This window comes from Leptonychotes weddellii, chromosome 8 (genome assembly GCF_054177405.1).
Source record: "Leptonychotes weddellii isolate Sample4059 chromosome 8, ASM5417740v2, whole genome shotgun sequence".
Lineage (NCBI taxonomy): Eukaryota > Metazoa > Chordata > Mammalia > Carnivora > Phocidae > Leptonychotes > Leptonychotes weddellii.
The window spans coordinates 37638143-37662523 of NC_138376.1; the positions used below are offsets into that span (position 1 = coordinate 37638143).

The window sequence follows — 24381 nt, forward strand, 5'->3', positions numbered from 1 at the left end:
TAGAATTGAGTTTTAAATCACTCTTTACCTAACCATATGTTTTGTTTATTTATTTATTTTTTTCTGGCAAGTTTTCCTTTAATTTTATTTAGGTTCCCCTCTCCTCTTTATGATACTTTGTGTACGCTACCATTCTAGTTCTTTTTTTTTTTTTTTTTAAGTAAGTAGGCTCCACATCTAATGTGGGTCTTGAACTCATGACCTTGAGATCAAGAGTCACGTGCTCTACCGGCTGAGCCAGACAGGCACTCTTCATCCTACATCTCTAATCAAACTATAGGACCTGTCCTGAGCTGAGCAGTAACCAGACCTGCTGTTTAACTGGAGGATGTAAGACCTTGGATTCAAAGGGGGAAAGAAAAGCTGATAGAGAACTTCCCTCTTCTGTGTTTGATGAAAATTTGGAGGCAGGTGGCAGAGACCCAAGGGGTAGAGATTTGAGAACTCTTGGTTTGCAGAGGTTTGTGAATTCCCAGGGAATGGTAATTTGTCTTCCCTACTGAGCATTCCTGAGGTGACAATGGGTCTCCCTTGTCCCCCGTGAGCTGCAGGAATGCTTAGCAGATGCTCTGAGTCCTTTTTGGCCCTGGTTCTAGAAGAACACCAAGCATGGCCTGCTGAAAAGACTGAGGAACAGAGAGGCTTTGTTTAAGCTCTCATTAGGGGAATTCTATTTCCACACTCTGGCAAATATCTGACATACTTCGCCAGATTGCTGTGCCTCCCTTCATTATCAAGATTACTGTCACCCAAGGTACCTCAGCAACTGGAACGTAACCCCCCAGGGAAGAGACAAACTAATTCAACAACCAGCCAAAACGGTGCCAGAACCCAGAATGAAGAGACTCAAGAGACACACAAAATAAGTGGCTTCTAACAACATAAAGCTATTGCAGAAGTCCTCCCCTAGATCAGCAGAGCTCTTATCTTATACAATAGGCAGTAAAGACTGGAAGCAAGGGCTGGGAAGTCTGAAATTATCTCTGCTTTCACCACATTGTCTGAAATTGTAGTTAAACATTATCGATCAGTCTTTCAGATTTAGATAGGAACAAAGAATAACAAAAACTTCCTGAAACTAATCATCCAAGTAGAACTTAAAAATCAGTCTATTAGTATCAATAGTATTATTTGATATCAGAAATGTTTTTTGGAACAGATAAGGTATAAAAAATGTTATTTAACTATTGACAGAGCTAGGTTAGACTTTTAACTTGATCTTGAACAAAAATGCACCCCATTCCCCAATAAACAAAATTGTAAGAACAATTAAGGAGATTCAAGCATTGCACGCACAGACACATGCAAAATTTAGCTGCATCTATAAAGATGGACAATGATTTTCAAGCAAACAAACAAATCAATAGATGAATAGAAGGAGCACAGAAATCTCTGTTAAAACCAATGAAATAAAGATGGGCAAGGCCATAGATTTGGATAACAGATCCAATAGACTTCCCATGTGAATAACAGGAGTGCTAGACAAAGAAAAATTAACAGATGAGATGAGGAAGCCACTAAGAAGTAGAAGGAAGTTTATCTGAGCAGAAGAAGACTCAAATTTTCAAATTAAAATGCTTCATCAAATTCTAGGCAAAACAGATAAAAAAGGACATATTCTATTGTGAAAAAAAGACCATTAACTCAGAATTTTAAAATAAGACTACCAGTTATAAGAACTGCATTGCAGGAAGGCAGGAGAGAGTGTTCACAAGCCAAGGGCTAATGGTTATCACAACCCTGTTCCTAAGCACATCACAATTACAGACTTAAAAAAACAACACCTGTGTATACCCAAGACCCTCTGAGTTTTGCCTTATGGTCAACAGGGAATGAGGGGGTCTCTGGACATCTGGATAGTGAAAACGATTCTTTGTGATGACCAGCAAGACTGGGGATAGTGGATTTTATAACATAAGCACACTTCAAAAACCCATGTGAAAGAGACTCTGACGTGAATTTGAAAGAAATCACCTATTTGTCTAATGAAATACTTAGGATCTATAAATAAATTATACGATTTCTCCAGAGGAATAAAATATTAAATAATTCACTGTTACTGGTAATTTTTAATACCTAGCATCTAGTAACTGAAGTTCTGTTAATTATACCAGCGCTTATTTCCTCACAGATACAAAGACACATCCTGACAAGATTCCAGGACTCCAGAAATAGAATAAAAATCTTAAAAGGTTCTAGAGAGAGAAAAAAAAAATCGTATTTCTCTAGAAATGGTTTTATATGACTATGTCAATTACATTTTCTAAAATTTAGTTCTTTAAAACTTACCTTATAATGTGAGACATTAACTTGATTATTTTGTAGTTAACACATAGTAACAATTTATTTGGATTGAATATGAACTAAATATGAGGAGTGTATGTGTATGTGTGTGTGCTTGTTAATAAAATGAATTCCAAGCACCAAAGAAAGGAGAGCCAAAGACAAATGTTTTAACTTATAATAAAATAACATTTAATTTATTAGAATTTTATACAAAATAGACTTTGGTCAGATAGCATTTGACTCTTGTTGCAAATAGTAAACATGCAAAAAGAATTAAGCATAAAAATATTCAAGTGAAGACATAGCATTACTAACTAGACTATTTTTAAATCAAAAAAGCACCACCAAAAACAATCATGTTCTTGCTCTATGCAATACATTTCTTTCATATTTCTTATATAGATTTCTTACATATTGTTTTATTGGCTCTAGTTTTATACCTTTGGGATTGAAGACATAGTATGTATATTAAGAAACTGACATAATCAGATGTGTTGCTTTCTTTGTAAATTTACCTCTATGGGAAAAAAAAAAAATACAAGAAGAAACATGGAATGTTCACCCTGTACCTACCCACTGGCAAGAGTAGTCTGGGAGTCCTAAAGAGAATCCATTTGATCCTCTATTTTACAAGTCACATTCCTTCAATTAAGCAATCATTGAGTGTCAAGAAACAGCATCAGATTGTGTTAAGATTTTTCACTCTGGACATTTGGGGCTCAGGACCTATCCATTCTGTTCCATGTTTTTGTTGGATGCTGCCCTTTAAAAATTTTAAACATGATTCTAGATAATGGGAAAGGAAGCTGAAGCACAGGAATGATATTTAGTCTTTAGGTTCCGGCTGGTTGTGGCCATCATGTTCATTCATCGTCAACTTCTTTCCCCATGGGGACCTTTAAAGAAAACAAGATAGGGCACTTTATAGTTTCTTTCACTTGGGCCTGACAGAGGTTAGTATTGAAACACAAAAGGTATTTTCTATAATTATTATCCAAGCTTAGAAAGAACTAGGAATAACAATTGTTTGTCTTGGGGAAAAATAAAAGAACAAAAATATTTACCCCACTCACCCTGACTACATTCTCTTCACCAAACCTGTTTTCCCTGAAAATCCCATTGAACACATCAAAATATCTATCCCTCTTAAGCTTTGCAGGAAATAATCTGGGGAAAATGCCAATGGAGTAAAGAGGTAGAAACTGGAGGATAGAAAGAAGATTATGTTATTCATAAAAACCTCTTGTCAGATTCTTCACTGAGATTCTTCAACCTTCCATATTCTACCTGTTTTTACCTATTCATATATATGGTATAAAATCTCATGCCACTGCCTGGGATTCCTATTATATTTATGAGGACTTTTTATTGCTCTCAGAGGAGCAAGGGACATTTGCCTACTAAATTCTGTCTTTTCTTCATGTCCTTTCTGCTTTGGAAAAGACCTTAACTTCTGATTTTATCTGTCCGGACACATTGTCTCAGTTTCCTCTCTATAATTAGGCAGTTTATCCAATTTTATCACAAGGATGCCAAACAGACATTTAGGCTTTGGGTGAGCAAAACTTTCACTGGTATAGTCATCATTTACAGTCTTAGAACACTGTACAGTACCTCCCAATAAACAGAGTCATCAAAGAAGAATTCTGTAGTTGGCTGTACACGGACAATGAACCTGAGAATCAAACCTACGAGAGCAGGGAGACAAGTCACGTTATGATGCGAAGAGGAAAACTTACTCGCATAGTAATAAAAATACTACTATAAGGGGCGACTCTTGATCTTGGGGTTTGAGTTCAAGCCCCACATTGGGTGTAGAGATTACTTAAAAATAAAATATTAAAAAAAATACATATAAATATATATAGCTATAAAATCATCCCCTTGAGCTTACATGATTACTTTACTGTCAGAAGTTTAGAATATTTTCAAATTTACCAGTCGATATGTTTATCATCTATTACGCTGACCACATGTGGCACATGGAAGTGTTTACTTTTCATCCTGACCTGTGATCAGCCCTCCAACAATCGCTGTTCCAATCGAAGAACCTAGGGCAGCTGCCTGCATGACCATGCTAGACCTAGGAAGCCAAAAGAAAAGTGTTGTTTTTCCAGGATACCAGCCAACAAAACTCATTTCCTGAGGGAGTGGATGCTTGCCATCTTCAGGCCAGAGAGCAGCATTACACCAGCAAACGAACACTTACTGCAATTTTTGTTTTATTTTGTATTTTTATTTTCTTTGAAATTCTTGAGCAATGTTAAAAAGTCCTTAGAAGCACTTAAGCAAGAATCACCTTTTTCTTCAGGAATGATGAAAAGATCTTCCTTAGAAAGAGTTTAGTATTTTCTAAAAATATGGCATCAGGTTCTCATCCCCCATCTGATTCATTCAACAAGTATTTATTGAGTACTCACTCTGTGCCACCTTCCCTTCTAGGCACTGAGGATGGAGTAATGTACAAAATGAACATGAGTGGCCATCTTTCCTCACCCCATCCCAAAAGGAACAATTGCAATTTAATTAAAAAATCAATAAGATCAGAAAAGCTAATTTTAGCACATAGTGTAAAGACAACTTATTGAATATATGAAAAAAAATCTGTAAGTCATCTTAGACATAGTTACCTTAAAATAAAATTAGTAAAAAAAGTGCCTCATAATATTTGGGAATGGAAGAAGGTCATAAAAAGCTATTGAAATGCATGATTGTTATAGGAGTGACAAAAGGACTAGGAATGTGAATACCTCCTTAGCACAGCACCTCACTTTTAGCAGGCAGTTCATAAATAGTTGCTGAAGGACTGAAAGTGTGATTATGGGAAGGCAAACAAATGGAAAATGAGAGTGTCTTGGTGTTTCATCTTTGGTGTTTCATCTTCATCATCCAAGGGAAAGAATGCACTAAACTCAGATTTCCGTTTTTTCTTTTTATTTGAAGGGTTTAAATTTCTTCTACTATGTGAAAAAAATTGTACTGGTAACACATGCCCATTGTAAAAATATGAGAAACCATTAATCCAGAAAATGAAGAGAAAAAGTTTAATTTCCCTCAAGTCTTAATCAGTATAAAAATGTAAAATAAAGACATATATTTTTATAAAAAGGCAATCACATTATAATACTGATTTTCCCATTAATCCTTAAGTGTCCTTTGATGTCAGTGAATGTAGACCTGGATCACAATTTTAATTGCTATGGAGTGCTACACTGTAAAAATATACTGTAATTATAGTTCTAGAAGTTGGATACTTAGGTTGCTTCCAATGTTTCATATTTTTTAAAATGTTGTGAGAACACATCCTCTTATGAACATGCTTATGAATTTGCCCAATAATTTCCCTAAAATAAAAACCTATCTAGAAATGAAATTATTAGCGAAAGTTTATACACTTCTTAAGGACTTTTTGAAATTCATATCCCTATTTCTCTACGTTAGCCACCATTCAGTATTATTATTCATTTAATCTTTATCAACTTTATAATTGAAAAATTGGGAACTTGTGTTAATTTGCGTTTCTTTGATCACTAGTGAGGATGAATATTTAATATATATTTATTCATTTGATATTTTTCTTTTGTCAACGGCCTATTAATTTTACCAGAATTTGCCAAAATCTTTTCCAAAATATTAAAAGATATTTTTGATAAAAAGTATTCCATGATAAAACAGGCTTGGGAAACAGGAGGTTTAACAAAATTAACCGCATTATTAGAATTAGGCTGGCATAGTGTGCACAGATGTCCTTTAAGAATCCTTACTTCGCCTTGTTCTATGCTTACCAAGAAACCTGATTTGCATTTTAGTATTCTGAATAGAAACATCTGAGTAAATAGTCTTGGCTCTTGGCCGAAATATTTTGTCTGGTGTGTGAGACACATGTGTGAATTCCACCCATGTGACTAGGCCTTCCAAAGCTCCTCATCCACCCCCACCCCCAAAGCCCCCTGAGCACATTGAGAAGTGGCTGCTCAGCCTGAATACCCAAGGACTAGACTCTCAACTGCAGAACCTACCCCAAATCTGGCCACCCAGTGAGACCCAGCCTGTGAGAGCTAGATAGTCTTGTTTTATTGCGTCCATGGAACTGGTGCAGGCATGATGCTCAAGAATTCCTTTATTTCTCATCATAAGGCACATCTTAAGAGTATTTACACACCATAGCACTTAGGAATTGAGCTCATGGACTCAGGCTTTTATCATGCTTGATTTGCATTCAAATATGTTAGTGTTTGGTCTCAACAGCATGTTAGGTCCTGGAGAGAGCTGCAAGAAAATGTGGCTTTTTCTGGGGTTGTTCTCCAGAAGAAATGGGTCAGCTCTAGACATGAAAGTGGAAGCAAACTTTCTATTCAGTAGAAAATATGATTAAACAAATTTTTTCAAATATTTATCATGACTGGTCTCAACAGAGTTGAATTTTAATCTGTGAAAATTAAAGAGATTTTTCTCTTCAAATTATTCAACTCTAGCCAGTAGTCACTTTGAGACATTTTCAAACATATTCGCCTTTTCTTCATGCTTTCAATGGGTTTTAAAAATTGAGTGTTTTGATTCCTCCTTCCTTAATCCCTGAGTTTATCTGGACTCTCTGATCTTCCTAGCTGTTTTGCATGGATGATTTTCATATCAAATTGTCCCCACCTTGTTACCTAAAAGTGACAGCTGATGGCCTTTGACATCGCTTTTGTTGTTCTGGATTTGACTGATAACTGTTCTTCCTCCGGCCATTTAAACACTTATGCCCCCTCTGGGAAGATTCCAGGTCTGTTAGAGCTTGAAGGGATTTTTAGAGAATAAACCTAAGTATCCAACCTCATTTTACAGAAGAGGAAACAGAACCACAGGAGCTAAGTGAGTTGTCAAAGACCCCATTATTAGTCAATAGCAAAGCTGGAACCTATGCTGGGCTTCCTGATTCTCCAGATCGGCTTCTCTTCACATTATGCTAACTCATTGTTCTTTGTGTTGATCGTAGGAAATGACTGATCCTGTCATCACAGATGCCCCCTCCTCCATTTTGGTGATACCAACTAAAAGAGTAAGCCTACTGTAATCAGATTGTGATTATCAAGTTGCCCTATCTGTGAGGAGACACTTGCCTGTTAGAAATATTTAAATTAGCACTGTTAATTAAAACAAACAAAAACCAGCCACCATTCATACCATTAGTTAAGACACACCTTCCCATCCAATTCTATTCTCCTAGTTGTATCTTTTTGGCTTCAGTAAGGACCATACTTATGACTGTGGCCTGGATTGCTAAAGAAAAAACTTTCTCATTAGCAGATTCCTCCAAGAGTGCGATAAAACGTCATCGGACCTTAGGGTGCAGGAAAACCCATTCTTTAACTCACCCCTTAGATGCTCCCAAGGCTATCGCCACAATGCTTGCGAGGCCTCCTATCACACCAGGTAAGCCATGCAGGTTATGAACACCACATGTATCATGGATTCTCAGTTTTTCAGTAAGACATGGCTAAAAATGTAAAAAGAGGAAGGTTTATTATTTTGTTAGATATACTGTAGCCCCTTTTGCCATCTATATCTAAAACCCACTTAAGTCAAAGAATCCAAATATGTTGGTGGCAAAATTACTCATGTCAGTTTTTAGTAGATGGATTTGAAGGTGAGTGATTGCAAGTCCTCCTCCTTCTGACCTACTGATGATATTCTAAATCCCCTTAACAGGACAGAGTCCTTCATTTTACAAAACAATCAAATATCATCAACAACAAAAACTTTAATGAAACTGCCCTGAGGAAAGTAACACCAGTACTTAGCATTCAAGTCACACTAATTCTTTTAATAATTTAATAATATCAGATTCTTTCCTGGTACACAAAAGAAGTGAAGGAAGAGTAGGAACCACTGAACACTGAACTGTGAGGGGTAGTTCTGACAAGAAGGGAAATGACCCTCAAACAAGGAGGGGTGCTGATAAAAGGAATTTTCATAGCTTTTCTCTGCTGGTGGGATGTGAGAAGATGATGATACAGATTCAAGGTTTGACTGAGAGCACCTGTCATACTTACAGTCAGGAACTTGAACCCAAGCACAGAGACAATTCCCGCAATGCCCCCAATGATCATAGCACCATACGGCTGAATCTCCATGTCCGCACAGGTCCCCACAGCAACTCCTCCAGCCAGGGTTGCATTCTGAATGTGAACCTGTGGGGAGCACAGAAACACGAATGAAGTGAGCTGAATGAGGCAGGCTTCAGAAGGAATGAAGCAATCCATCTAGGGTTCCATGGACTCTATGGTATATTCTTCAGTTCAAAGGGCTACTGCTTCTTTTTTTTTAAAAGAAGATTCTTTGTAATGACAGAAGGCCTTTCTTCCAAGCAGTTGACATTTGATATCTTTCTTGCTGGGGTTCCTTGGTAGTGACTGAGTGATCAGGTTAATGAGACCAGTTTGGCGAGGAATGAGAGGAAAACCAAAGAAGTTGTAACGAAAGGCCTGGGTACATATAATGTAATTATTCTAGTAGTGGTATGTCTATTTATTCAGTTTGGAAATGCATTTGTGGTTATCATGAACCAAAAGAGGTCTGTGGCTGCTGTGTGCTTTGTGGAGTCCATGACATTCCAATATTCAAAGAGGGAATGTAGAGATACCAAAATGCGACATTATATATGAAAGACAACAGCTTTCACAAATGTCACTGTATTGAGAACATTTGAAGATGGTGGAAAGAATAACCAATTGCCATTTATCAGAATTCCTCAGAAGAATCATGTTCTGGCTGTTCTGCTTGAGGAGGAAAGCTCATCACTACTTTTAAGAGAGGACTGAGCTGTACATGAAGTTTTTTTTCTTTTCTTGTTTTTAATTTTCTTTCATTAAACAAATTGTACAGCATTGAAATCCATGTCCATAGCTATGCTTGAAGAAATTACAATATCCTTTTCCTCCCTCAGGCTGGAAAAGAACATCAGCTGATGTGTGGATTATTCCTTCACAGACATTTCTCTAGTTCATAGGCAAGAAACTCAAAAGACCAACTTGGGAGGATTAAAAAAATGCTTTGTTTTGAAATAATTTTAGACATGTAATAGTTGCAAAAATACTGCAGAGTTTCCATATATCCAGTTTCCCCCAGGTTAACATCTTATGTTGTCATAGAACCAGGAAATTAGCATTGATAGAATACTATTAAAGGTCTTATTTGACTTTTTATCGGTATTCCCACTAATGTCCTTTTTATTTTCCAGAGCTTTATTCAGGATCTGACATTGCCTTTAGTTGTAATTTCTTTGAGAGGAATATTTGCAGTTACAAAAACAGAATCAACTTGCACCCTCCCCCCATTCTCTTTTTTTCTATTCTTCGCAAGTCCTGTTTTTTTGTTTTTTTTTTTTAAAGATTTTATTTATTTATCTGACACAGAGAGAGAGAGAGAGACAGTGAGAGCAGGAACACAAGCAGGGGGAGTGGGAGAGGGAGAAGCAGGCTTCCCGAGGAGCAGGGAGCCCGATGAGGGGCTCGATCCCAGGACCCTGGGATCATGACCTGAGCCGAAGGCAGATGCTTAACGACTGAGCCACCCTGGTGCCCTGCAAGTCCTGTTTCTAAGGAAGATTTTCTAAGACCTTGGAGACAGTCAGCTCCATCATTAAAGAAATATTCCTCAAATCTTTGATTTTTGCATGACTATGTTCCCTAGTAGGCTGTAAATTCCTTGAGAACACTTTTTTGATTAGCCGCAATACAAATTTGATGAAGAAACAAATGAACATTATTTTCAAAATATTCTGCAAGGTTTGCAGTGCTGTGATTTGTTGTGGCCGCTCAGCAGTGATGCAGAAATGACCTACTCATCTGGGTAACCATCAGTGTCACTTAGCGAAGCTTCCATGGTGGTTAATGTGCACTGACCATATCGAGCTTGCCTCTCTTCCCCACGAAGCTGGAAAATGCATAGGCTGTGAGCACGCAGGCAGCAAGGGAGAAGTACGTATTTACGATGGCTGTGTACTGTTGCTCTGTAGTTTCAGCAATGGCTGAATTAAAGCTGGGCCAGAACATCCACAGGAAAAGAGTCCCTGTGGTAAACCACAGAAAGGGATATTAGTGCTGGATATGGAAGACAGGCCAGAGGAGGCAGTATGCCTTGGGTACTGAATCAGGCAAGTTCATGTCTACTCACCAATCATTGCAAACAAATCTGAGTGGTACACAGACTCCTCCTTCTCATGCCCCCATCTCAAGCCTGGCCGATATAGGACACCTGCTACTGCCAAGCCAAAGTAGGCCCCAAAAGCATGGATTGTCATTGATGCTCCGATGTCAGAGGCCTGAGGGGCAAAACATTCATGTTATAAGAGGTGAAACTGAGTCTCACTACAGGAGGAAAGTCAATGAAAGAACTGCTTCATTGGTTAAACAATAAAATAAATTAAAAGAAAGAAAGGATATGTCAGAGAAAGAATGAAACAGGATAGTGAAGTTAAAAAAAAATACAGGCTTTGGAGACACACAGAACTGACTTCCAATGCTAGGTCAGATACTTCCTTGCAATGTGACTTTAGACAAATTACTATACTTCTTTGGATCTCTGCTTCTGGAAAGTAGGAAATATAGTTGTGTTGAGGCCATGTTTGTAAAGTGCTAGGTCTTTGTGGACATTCAATTCATTTTAGGTTACTTCTCTAGGTTAGGGAAATTCTTAGTGAAATATTATGCACTGCATTTGTTTCAAAAGAAAGATGCTCTTTGCATTCATTTGACATTACAGTAAAGGTGCATTTAATTACAATTCAAAGACTGGAAGCTTTAAAAAGCCTGGGTCTTTCCCATATTTTTTCACTGTGTTATATGATGACGTGAAAACCAGCTGAGGTCCAAGATTCCTTTGAAGCAATATATTTACGTCCCTCTTCAGGTCACTGTGTGAATTTGATCCAGTTTTCTACATTCTCCTACCCCAAGAGGGAACGTTTGGAGTGCCAAACCTGAGGCATAGCTCCTATTATACTTACTAAGGTAGGAAAATGATACAGACTTATTAATTTATTTAAGATTTTCACACTTCATAAACTCCTATGTACCTTTCAGGTCCAGCTAAACTGTCACTTCCTCAGAGAGGCCTTCCTTGATTCCACAATCTAAGTTAGGTTTTCCAGTTATGCTCTCCCATAGCCCCCTGCACTTATTTTTCATAGCATGTATTGCAATTTATAATAATATTTGTGTGTGTGTGTGTGCGTGCACGTGCTTATGGGTGGGTAGGTGATATATAATTCTCTATTCGATGTCTTCTTCTTTCACTGGACTGTAAACTCTATAAAGACAGGGACATTAACTATTTTGTCTGTCAGATTCACCATCACATGACACCTAGAAAGTTTTCAAAAACATTTTCTGCTGAGAGAGCAGGAGGTGGGTGGGGGAATGGGTGAAATAGGTGATGGGGATGAAGGAGGGCACTTGTTATGATGAGCACTAGGTGATGTATGGAAGTGTTGAATCATGACACTGCACACCTGAAACTAATACTACACTTTATTACAACTAATAAACTAATATATCGCAGGTTAGCTAATTGGAATTTAAATAAAAACTTAAAAAATATTTGCTGTGGAATTAAATGTTCAATAGAAACAAGCAAAATACTGGGAAGTACCCAGAAATATTCAATTGATTATCCTGAGGGGAATCAGTGAGATTTTCATGGGGGAGAAGAAATTTGATCTAGGCTTTAACAAAAGCCTTAGATCGGGCTAGTCAGGGGCGCCTGAATGACTCAGTCGGTTAAGCATCTGCCTTCAGCTCAGGTCATGATCCCCAGGGTCCTGGGATCCAGCCCTGTGAGCCCTGCACCAGGCTCCCTGCTCCTCCCCCGCTCCTGCTAGGGCTCTCTGTCTCGCACTCTCTCGTGCTCTCTGTCTGTCTGTCTCTCTCAAATAAATAAATAAAATATTTAAAAAAAAGAAAGGGCTAGTCATCTAATAGTTGAAATTTAATAGGAATTGATCATTGATAGGAAATACAATGTAATAAGAAGAGTTGTGAAGTTAGAAAAATCTAGGTTTGAATCCAGATTTGGGCTAGTCTTTCAGCATCTGTGATCATTAGTTGTAATTTGTGTAAGAGTAACAACATAATACCTGGGTCGTAGTGTGGTCGTGACAATGAAATGAGGTAATGTTGATAAGACTCCTGGTTTACCAAAGGCACTCAAATAAGTGATGGGTGTAATTACACTTGCTATGCTCTCATGCTCACCAACGTTTGTCCCTAGGTAGAGTGGGCATCCTTTAGGTGTAACCAGAACTGATGTCCAAAGCTAGTAAGTATAAACCCTCTAATCCTTACCTTAAATACCTCACCAACCACATATTCATTGCCAGCAAAGACAGTGATTTCTATTATTGTCATGATCAGCATTTGGGCTGGACTTATTTTTCCCAGGACAGCTCCAAAAGAAATCAGGACTGTGGCTGTACTGAAGTCTGCATTTATCATGCTGAGGGAAAAAAGAAAGAATACGTCCAAGAATAATGCATACCCAACATACAACTGTGAGCATCACTTTATCCAGCGTGCAAGGGCCCCTCCCCATCAGGGTTCGTCCCAGGTACCCTTTCACACACTCTCACTTCCTTCCCCTTCCTCTTTGCCATCTACCATACATTCTGGTTGCTCCAGCATTTCCTTTATTTTGACCCACCTGTTCTTGATCTCATTTAGGTTTTTCTTTATTTTTGTTGATCTGATAAACGAATTACTTTCTACAGTGTTTACATTTCAAAATGTAAATATAGACATGCAGAAAAAAAGCTATTGGAGGATTTTTGCTCCCTGTAGCTGGAAGGAATAACCTTTAATGAAAGGGGAGTTCTCGTGCCCTTAAAGTCAAACCAGAGAGGATAGAGACGTGAAAGTATGACCCGGCTCAGTAGAGCAAGGTGTCGATTCACATCCTGGGATCCCAACAATCTTCTATTGTCTTAGGGAGACAGTGTGCTGGCTAGTTCGGAGGCTGACTGACAAGAGACCAAGCAGAGAAACAACTGCTCTGAAAACACAATGGTTGAAAAATAAGGGATGCTCACTTTTTGATTCCAATGTAAATTGTCTGTCCATGGTGGTGAATGATCCCCTGAATAAAAGTGCCCCATTGGAGGCCCAATGCAGCAATGAGTAGATTGATGCCCACACTACTGAAGCCATATTTTTTCAGGAAGGTCATAAGGAAGCCAAACCCAACAAATATCATTACATGCACATCTTGGAATACTGAAAAAAAAAAAGAAGGAAAAAAAAATTCTGTGTTAGGGAAGAACGATGGAAATGTTGCATCATAGTATACCCCATTTATTAAATGTTACATCCTTTATATAAAACACTGCAAAGGGAGAGCATTAACTGGGCAGCCAAAGACTAGGCTCCAGTGCCAACCTGACTGCTTACTAGCCGTGAGACTCTGGGCAAGTTGTTCAATATTTGAGCCTTTTCTTGGAATACCATGTGCTCTCATACCTCAAGAGTTTTCCATTACTTTCCACCTGAAGAAAACTTTGCAAAGCACAGTGCAAACATCACCCGTTCTTGCAGACTTTCCCAGTTCTCCCAGGGAAACTTAGTATTTCCTCTTGTCTTTTACACAGCATTCTACATATACTTCAACTTCAGCATTTGCCACACTGTATTAGCATTTATTTAGTGTGCATAATATGATAATAGTTCCTTGATGAGGTGTTCATCTCCTGCACTCGACTATGAGTTTCTTGGTTGAAGGGATTAGGACATAGTCACCTTTTGCTCCCCAGGATTTGACATAAAAATCTGCATATAAGATAAGAGGCAATAATAACTAAATTAATGGGCTACAGTCTTCATTTGTTATACAGATACAAATCTGTATAACAGCACCAGCTCTGGAAACAGATCAGTATTCAAGTCCAATAGGATAATGTCTTTGTTAGCACTTTCTAAGCCACTGTAAAAAAAAAAAAAAAAAAGGCCATATCCTCTTTTTTTTTTTAAAGATTTTATTTATTTATCTGAGAGAGAGAATGGGAGACAGAGAGCATGAGAGGGGGAGGATCAGAGGGAGAAGCAGACTCCCCGCTGAGCAGGGAGCCCGATGTGGGACTCGATCCCGGGACTCCAGGATCATGACCTGAGCCGAAGGCAGTTGCTTAACCAACTGAGCCACCCAGGCGCCCCATGGGCCATATCCTCTTGAGGAACAAATATTTTACTTGGTGTCTGGAAATTAAGTTAAGGTCCCCCAGTTCTAGTACATGATTGTGTGACCTTGGGCAAGGGATTTATTCTCTCTGAGCTCCAGTATTTTCATCTGCAATACTGAAAAGACCCTGTTTCACACAGGTACTTTGCGTGGGATAACCTCTGTGGGAGAGAGTATGCAGTAAAGCACTATAAATAAAACATGTGATCAAAAATAAAGAAAGAAAGAAAGCATATGCTCAAATATGAGATATGGGAACACAGGCTTTTCCCTCAAGAAAGGTATAGCTTCATTAGTGAGACATGTATTTGGTTGAACCATATGAAATGGAAATTTTTGCATTGAAATTATCAATGAAAATGAGTCAATGATTGGCAACTTCTTGTGGTTCAACCTAACAGATACACAAAGCAAATCGAGATCAAATATAAAACCAGAGAGAAAAAATAAAACATTTAAAGTCAAATTACTATTAACATTGTGGCCAGGGGTTTAGGTGGATATAGGCATGAGGAAGAACATGCCCCCAAAATATATCTCAGAGGAAACTGATGTTGGAATCCAATTAATTTGCCTAAAGGGTGGGGTTAGGATTTGAATTCAGGCCAGACTCCGCCAATTCCTTCATGAGCACAGTAGGGATGGATGTAAAAATAACCAAGGCAGAGTGTTGGCTTCGCAGGCACTCAAGGACATGTTACTACCCCTTGGTTCTTTCTCCCTCTGTTCTACCACCAGGCTTGGGAGACAGTGTGTTTGAGGTTGGGAGACCACACCATTCAGGTTTGTCTACTCTAAGAGATGCTGTCATACACTGCCCAGATACCCCTTTTAGAAAGGAAGAACTTATTCTTTCTATTTCCCCTGGTTGTATGGAGTGTTGCCAGTTGATAGCCCTAAGCTCTCAGTTCTCTCTGGGAAATGCTCTTGCCTTTCCCTGGGGTAGCCTGTATCCAGTGACTGATTCACAAGAGCATCCTCTGGCCTCAGGGAAGGACCACGTGAAGCGAGACAATCCCAGTCTCAGGATACCCTGTGGGGTTTCTCCCTGCAAATCTTCTTGCTACAGGTGTTGATCTTTAAGGCACTCCCCACTAAACTTCTTTCAGGCTAATGTCTGTCTTAAAGTCTGATTCCTGGGGAGCTTAACCTGTAGCACCTTCTTTATGGGCTTCATTCGTCTCTGCAGAACTTTCCTGACCTTCTCTCCTGACACAGCTTGCAGACCACATTAATTTTAAACTTTGCAAGTTAAATTTGATAAGCTAATCTGTGACAGTGATCCCACCCAGAAGTGGATGAAGATGTTGACTTTCCAAAGGTACCCAGCATTTCAAAGGCTTTTTGCAGGCATTTGAAGAGCTTTTGGAGGCATGGGGATTTATCCTAAGGTATTACTCTATGACAAATAACAAGACAGATAGTTACGGTTGGCATCATAGAGTGAGCCAGTAGGGTCCTTTGGTGGCCTAGAAGCCAATCTAACTTTGGATGAAGGCAGCAAATGAAAGAATAAAGAGAATGAGAACAGTCCAAACCTACAGTGATTCATGCACACACTAATGTCATTCACTCTTGCAACCCTATCCATGCAATGAGACTTTTGGCCATTTTATTGTACATTGGAGCTACTTCCCCAAAAAGGCAGTATGAGGAGGACGAGAAAGGAAAGAATAGATTTCTGAAAATTGTCCCTTGTCAGTGCCTTTGAGGGAAGTAGCAGAGAGGAGAATGCTGCACACAGTCTTCTAGTTCAGATCGGTGACAGTCTCACTTATGCCAGCATTCTGGACGCCCACCGTCATCTCATTATCTACCCAGGGAACTTTGGGATTGGAGATTGGGATTCTACGTGACCTGTTGATGGGCAACGTCAACTAGTGAACCTGTTTTGGGTTTTGAAATATAAGTGACCGTATATATTAAGTGTGCTCTGATGGTTTTTCCCCTCAAAGATTGTTACTGCTTTTCGCCACAAGGGGGCTTAAGAACCTCATCTATTATTTCAATCGCTGAAGAGTTCATAAAGTTGTGAAAGCTCTTAACAGATAATGATTCTATATAAAAAGTGTGGATAAGAAAGATCTATAAACAATTAGAATTCTATATCGTCTTTTATCCTGCTCTAAGAATTTGTGGGTGGGGACTAGAGAGAGGGCCATGAGTTTAGTTCTATAGTGTGAGACTGCCATTCAAGGAATGAAGTGAGTGTCCTCTCTGGAAGGGAAGGGGATTGAACTTTTGTGAAGTCTTCCAACAGGTTTTAAGAATTGCCAAGACTTGTCTAAATCAGATATTCTCAAGAGAGAATTTTAGTCTCCAGAGAAAATGTGACAATAGCTGGTATCTTCTGTTTTATTTCCATCTCTATCTTGCGGGAGGGTATCTCCTAAACCCTGATAACTCAACACGCTTAAAATGCAGATGATGGATTCCAACTCACTTTCCACCACCACCACCATCAAACGAATGAAACAGACCCATCCTTCCCCTGTATTTCCTGTATATGTCTGCTGCCCCCAATGTCTTCTCCATCCCAAACCCAACACTTCTTGACCTGGCAAACTTCTATACGCCCTTCAAGAATCAGGTCTTCTGCACAGTATTACCGGTCATAGCTGTAACATCGTGCATGTTCCTCTTATTTTATTTCATTTGCTTATGTGCTTGTCTGTTTTGTTACTCTGTGTGCTCGCTTGTCATTTATCCAAATACTGTGCGAGCACTCCCAATGAGGCACTCTTTCAGGAGAAAGTGAATTCAAGTGTGGAAGTGGGAATCCAGACGTGGCTTGTCCCTCATCGGGCCCTGGCAGAAAGTCCAGCACCTGTAGCTTTTCAGGAGGTGCCTCAGTTATGCATGAGTAAGTGGATCACTGAGGACAGTCCCCGAGGATTCGTCTAACTGGGACTGTCAGGCTCTTATTTAGAAAAACTGTTTTTCTGGATCAAGTGGTAAAACTTGTTCAGCTGGCTAATGAGAAATTGTTCAGCTTTCTTTCTTTCTTCCTTTCTTTCTTGTGGTTTGTTTTTGCTTTTTAAAAGACTTTATTTATTTCTTTCACAGCGAGAAAGAGAGAGAGAGAGAGAGAGAGCGCACCAGCAGGGGTGGGGGTGGGGCTGAGAAGCAGAGATAGACTCTTTGCTGAGCAGGGACACCTAACTCAGGGCTCCATCCCGGGACTCTGGGACCATGACCTGAGCTGACGGCAGACCTTTAACCAACTGAACCACCCAGGCGCCCCTTTTGTTTTGCTTTTTAATGGTTAAGTACTGGCATAAGGTGTTTGCTGGGCACATAGCTTATTTCTCTTAGAGAGTTCCAGTCCTTTGAACCACTGAGATTATATTCTGAACTCATCCTCTCTGAGAGAAAAGTATCCTTAGGGTGGTTTCTTTCCTCTCCCACTTCCCAAATATTTTAACTGCACGTATTTCAAATATTTAGAAAAATAGCACAATGAATATATGTACTATTCGCCTAGATTTAGCAGTTGTTAATATTTTCCATGTTTGTTCTCTCTCTCTCTCTCTTCAGATATGTATGTATATATTCCCTAAACCATTTGAAAGTAGAATGACATTTTGCCCCCACCAGTTTAGCATGAGTTTCCTAAGGAAAGGGACATTCTCCTACATAACCATAACATCATCATCACATCCAAGAAATATGACATGGATACAATAATATTATCTAATATAGAAGCTATGTTGAAATTTCTCCAGCTGTCCCCAAATTGTTCTTTTATAGGATTTAACCCATTAACCACTCAACTTTCATATATTTTTTGGTTTGTCATGTGTCTTTTATTTAGATAGGTTCTCGCACATGCTTTTTATTGTTGTTGGTGTTTTGTCGTTTATGTAGAATGTCCTACAATTTGGATGTGTTTGACTGTTTCACCATAGTTAGAATGAGACTAAATATTCTGGGAAGAATATTCTATGGGTGGTGTTGTGTACTTCCCATTGCACCACACCAGGTGGCACATAATTTGTTTGTCCTATTACTAGTGATGGTAAATTTGACCATGTGGTTAAGACTGTTCTGCCAGATCTCTTCACCATAAATGTACCTTTTGCCCTATAAACTATAAGCAGTCTGTAGGGCAGTTCTTTCAGACATGTGTTCTCCAGTAACTTTACCTAATGGTTTTTGCTTTCATTGAAGAACCTTGCTGGAATCAATAATTACATTTTTAATTTCAAAATTCTAATTTTATATATCTATTATTCCTTTTATATTAATTAGTTGGCATTCTTCTATAAGGAAGAGCTCCTCTTTCTCCCCTTCCCCCTCTTTGGGGAATATTTCTATGAGTTCACTATATCCTGTATCACTGGATATATCACTATATCCAGAATATAATCTCAGTGGTTCAAAGGGCTGGAACTCTCTAAGAGCAATAAGCTAATTGCCCGGCAAACACCTTGCCAGTCCTTAACCATTAAAAAGGATATAGAAGTGAAGGATATCACTTCTATCCTAAAGGATAGAAGACAGCAAGAAATCTTTATTTCAATGGGTTGCTATCCACCATATCATTATTATTTTTAATTCTCCATTTATCCCCAATTTGTCTAGTTGGTGCTGCTTCAAGCAGGATCCTGTGTTCTTTTGGCGAATCCCCATTAGTCTTTATACCTTTGGCAAACTTTGTGCTTTCTTTACCCTGACCTGGAACCAACAATTTCTCCAATGAGCCCCTGAGTGGGGAATGGTATTTAGAAACTAGGATTTGGCTTCTACTTGTGCTCATTGCTTCCAGTCCTTTCCAGTATGCAAAAACTATTCAATCAAAGGCAACAGACAGGGTTCTACTGGAGGCTGATATCTTATTGTTAGGTTATCAACCACAGACAGTATGTTAATTCAGGAATAGAAACAATTTCAGGTAACACTTAGAATAACAGCAAGCAATTCCCTAGGAATCATTTACACTGCACAAATTAGTTACTGTTTGCCTGTAACATATATCTAGATCTGCTAAATCTTTTGGTAACAAATGAGCTGAATAATATCTGAGTAAATAGAGAAACACATTCTTATGTGTAGATTTTTAAAAATAAGTCATTGTACTTAACCTATTGCTGGTAATGAAATTCATAAAATAATGTCTAGTGCCATGTAGATCCTTTGTCAGTTTACCTATAACTTCAGTGGTTCCCAAGTGTAATCAGCACACATCTGGGGGTCTTGGAGACACTTTCAGGGAGTCTGAGAGGTGACAACTATTTTCATGATAATTGTATGGTGTTACTTGCTTTTTTCACTGTGTTGGTATTTCCAGAGATGATGAAACAAAGGTATGTAAAACTTATGAGCCCTTTAGCATGGATGAAAGCAGTAGCACCAAATCACGCTGGTGGTTGTGGTACTCTTTTTTATTTTTTAATATTTTGTTTAAACTCAATTTAGTTAACATATAGTGTATTATTAGTTTCAGAGGTAGAATTTAGTGATTCATCAGTTGCATATAACACCCAGGGCTCATCACATCACGTGCCCTCCTTAATGCCCATCACCCAGTTACGCCAACCCTCATTTCTTCCCTAGAGCTAAGAGTCTCTTATGTGGTATTCTTTTTTTTTTTAAATTTTATTTTATTATGTTATGTTAGTCACCATCTTATGTGGTATTCTTAATGACCACTCACTTGCAGGGAAAAAAAAAAAAAACAAAGGCAAGTTTTAATTAAGAATTTTCTGGTGAAGCAGCAAAAATTATTACTCTAACTACTGACCTTCTTATATGTGTCTTTTTAATATTTTGTAGGAATTAGTGTGTGGAAATGCCATTACACATAAAGTCCTGCTGACACATGATGGGTATCTCAGAAACAAAGCACTTTTGTTACTGTTTGAGTACCAACTGAATGAGCAGGTTTTTTTCATGGAACTCTATTTTTACTTGAAATAAGAGATTGACATAAACTATGGTTTTTCAGACAGGCATTGACATTGTCTGAAAAATGAATGAAGTGAGGCTGTCATTTCAAGGAAAAGAATCAACAGTATATGTCGCCAGGAAGACCTTTTGTCTTTAAAAAAAAAATTAGTATTTTAGAAAGTTTGTGTCCTTCACTGTGAGCTTATCAGCTTCCTGATACTTTTCAAGGGTTTTCTGGTGAGATGGCTGGTGGTATGAACAAGTACCTCTTTCATTATTATATGATGAGGTATGTCAATGTTTGGAATATTTGCATAACTGTGAATTAATATTTTTCAAATGATTGATGTATAACATAACAAGAGCACACACAGGTAACAACTACTCAAAGTGTGACACCAGTGGACTGTAATGTAACAGAGTATAACAAGATCATGGCTGTGGCTTTAACTTCCCATGGATATTAAAGATGTGCGTCTGTAGAATTTCTACTGAAATGTTGACGGGCCTCAAATGGCCTTCTCCCTAAACTCTCCTTTTCTCTGCTCTGTTTACAGGTTAGCAAGAATTAGCTGACTGTCACAGTCACACTTCATTCCTTGTCAAACCATCTGCCTGAGGACGCCTGGGTGGCTCAGCGGGCTAAGCGTCTGCCTTAGGCTCAGGTCATGATCCCCAGGTCCTGGGATCGAGTCCCGCATCCGGCACCCTGCTCAGTGGGGAGTCTCCTTCTCCGTCTGTCTGCCATTCGCCCTGCTTGTGCTCTCTCTCTCTCTGACGAATAAATGAAATCTTAAAAAACAAAACAAAACAAAACAAAACTATCTGCCTCAGCAGAATGACCAGTACTTTGCTAAGTGCCATGAGGGCCCCAAACCCACAGAGTATATCTTGTTTCTCAAATGAGTGTCTACAGAGTCATTCCTGGCATGAAACATAATGCTCAGGCATACCACACACTTCCACGGTTATACCTGGGGCTGGTCTGTGTGACGGCATGTATCGCTCTGCTATTCAGAAAAGCACAGCAGAATGCAAGCAAGAGGGATGAATAAACCTATATCTACCTGACTTTACTTAAAATATAAATTAATGTTCTGCCTTGCTTATTTGTGAAAAACTCGTAACTTCCACCACCCTGCAGTTGAGAACTGCTGTAACAGGCCGTGGTTTCCTTAAGCAGGAGCAGAGCCTTCCCTGTACTTGACTCCAGCACTTGGTACAACACATGGCACTAGGCAGGCACCTGCTGGACGTGAACATTTCTTCTTAACAAGCAAATATTTAATAATCTTCTCTCTAATGATTTAGGCTGTCACATAAGTTTTGTGTAAGTCGATTTGAAATGTAGGGGAAAATGTAGAAAATGTAGGAAAAATGTATATGTATAAGCACAATCAGGTAGCTTCTGGGCTATTCTACAAAATATTTTAGCCAGGGATAATGTGGTTGAGTCATCAGGTGGCTCTAGGGTCATCATGTCTGCCTGAGAATACTCCCCATTATATAAACCCCTTCAAAAAATGGAGGAATGGGAGAACAAATGTCATATGGTTTTTTAAAAGCTTAGACTTATGCCATAGAACTGTCATAAACATTGCTATTATTTTAAATGATTTAATCAATTAATAAATAATAAAATTAGGTGTGCCTTATTTACAAAAAAAAAAAAATGTCTATAATAGGGATGCATTGTGGGGCACCTGGTTGGCATAGTCGTTGAGCGTCTGCCTTCGGCTCAGGTCAGGATCCCGGGGTCCTGGGATCGAGTCCCACATCAGGGTCTCTGCTCACGGGAAGCCTGCTTCTGCCTCTCCCACTCCCCCTGCTTGTGTTCCATCTCTCACTGTCTCTCTCTCTGTCAAAAAATAAAAAATAAGGGGGGCCTGGGTGGCTCAGTCGTTAAGCATCCGTCTTCAGCTCGGGTCATGGTCCCAGGGTCCTGGGATTGAGCCCCGCATTGGGCTCCCCGTTCGGTGGGAAGCCTGCTTCTCCCTCTCCCACTCCCCCTGCTTGTGTTCTCTCTCTCTGTCAAATAAATAAATAAAATCTTTAAAAAAAAATAGGGATGCATTATCATCTCCCTCCCTGGTTAATGATGTAATGAATATGCCTGGCTCCAAATAGGCAATCAGTTAACGGTAGTTTTTATTGTTTTATTAACTATTTCACTGCCTTCCCTATCAAACTTGAAACTAAATCGTTTCTTTTCTTCAGTTACCATTCCCAGGGAAGGATTCTGCTTTTAAAATACATTAGGTGGTTACACTTTTCTTCCCATTGCAGAGGCACAAACTGCTTCCCTTGTAGAATGTTATAAAACCCAGAGTACATCCATTTACTTCCAATATCATGTTTACTACCACTTCTTATACCTTAGGGCCCCCACATGAAGTCCAGGCTCCTTTCTCAATATTCCACTCTGTTTCTACTCTCTTAGATTCTTTGTTGTTGTTGTTGTTTGGGGGGTGATATGTTTATACTTTGCAGAACTAGGGAGCAATTTAAGGGAAAATTAATATCAGTTAGCAGATGTAGGTAACACAAAAGATTCATCAATTATTTTAATTTTTGTCTTCTTATGCTGGTATTTTAATAAACACAGATTCTATCCAAACACATTAACTACAGAGACCGGATGCCATAGACCAGATACCTCAGCACAAACTTATAATACCCTTAGTACTCATAAGTATCACAAATTCTGTAAGTTGTTCCAGTGTGGAGGTCAAGGGTTACAGAATTCAAAGATTTCACATTCTAAGTCCCCCAAATGGGTTCACAATCTGAAAAGCCCAAAATGTATAATAAGAAGTAGATTGTTTACTCACGAGGATATAACTCAAGGGATCTGTCCACTTTTGTTGTGTTGGTGCTGTTGAGCTGTTGGATAGTGTTCTGCTCCGTTTCATACTTGACAAAGTATCCAAATAAAACAATCATGAAAGCCTCCAGTACAATGGCCATGAGAGGGAATAAGAGCTTCATGTTTGTGGCACAGGACAGAGGCACACTGAAGGCTTCACAAGCTGTGGGAGGTCGATAAGAACAGAAGGACTGCTCTGTGTGTGGAATTAGGCTGCATGTTTAACGCCAGTGACATTGCAAGAAAAAAAATGGGCAAGACTGGTGAAAACACCCACCTCTTGGGGAGAATTATGCTCTGTAATCAAATCATTCAAAATGCTAGTTCGAAGAACATAGGAATCATATAGCATGAAGTCTTTTGCAACTGGTTTCTTTTACTTAGCACGCTTTTTCAAGCTTCATCCATGCTATAGTATATTTCAGTACTTCATTCCTTCCCATGACCAATTAATATTCCATTGTATGGTTATACCATATTTTATCTGTTTGTCCATTGATAAACATTATGATTGTTTCCAACTTTTGGCTATCATGAATAATGCTGCTATGAATAGTCATGTACGAATTTTTGGTGTCGACATGTTTTCATTTCAAACATTGAGAGGTGGAATTTCTAAGTCATATGATAATTCCATGATTAATTGTTTGAGGAAATGCCAGACTGTTTTCCAAAGTGGCTGCACCATTTTTATTTCCATCAGCAGTGTATGAGCATTCTGATTTCTCCACATCCTCAGCAATACCTGCTGTTATCTGACTTTTTGATCTAGCCATTCTAGTGGGTGCAAAGTACTGTGTCATTGTGGTTTTGATTTGCATTTTCCTGATGATGAATGATGTAGATCATCTTTGCACGTGCCTTTTTGACCATTTATAATTCCTACTCCAAGTAATGTCTATTCACATTCTTTGCTCATGAGGTAATTTTTTTTAAAGTGTTGTTGAATTGCTCTGATCCAGGTTCTTGACAAGACTCTGTCACTAACTCATATACCATAAAGTGAATCTCAAACTGTCTCTGTTACCATTTTTTTTTTCATCCTTCATGTAGCAGTGAGGATTCCTATCCATCTCAAGCAGTTGTTTGAAAGACCAGGCAAGAGAGTATATATGAAAGTACTTTATAAA

General features: G+C 38.8%; 1 protein-coding gene across 1 annotated transcript; it reads right to left on the bottom strand.

The window, feature by feature from the left end:
• Positions 1–2515: 2515 nt before the first annotated feature.
• Positions 2516–23398, bottom strand: RHAG (Rh associated glycoprotein). Its single transcript, XM_031030592.2, has 10 exons — positions 23217–23398; positions 13355–13538; positions 12615–12765; positions 10447–10594; positions 10176–10342; positions 8325–8462; positions 7647–7768; positions 4296–4369; positions 3901–3974; positions 2516–3182 (listed from the first exon to the last, which is right to left on the bottom strand). Exons 1-10 carry the CDS (start codon positions 23371–23373, stop codon positions 3150–3152), a joined length of 1248 nt encoding a protein of 415 aa, XP_030886452.1. The 5' UTR covers positions 23374–23398; the 3' UTR covers positions 2516–3149.
• Positions 23399–24381: the final 983 nt, after the last annotated feature.

Excerpts from the sequence above, each read along its gene's own strand:
- RHAG (XM_031030592.2), bottom strand. The coding sequence starts at position 23,373 with ATGAAGCTCTTATTCCCTCTCATGGCCATTGTACTGGAGGCTTTCATG. Across the intron at positions 10,595-12,614 it reads TGGTTGGTGAGGTATTTAAG|GCCTCTGACATCGGAGCATC; the intron begins GTAAGGATTAGA and ends TTTGCCCCTCAG. Across the intron at positions 10,343-10,446 it reads AGATTTGTTTGCAATGATTG|GGACTCTTTTCCTGTGGATG; the intron begins GTGAGTAGACAT and ends GGTTTACCACAG.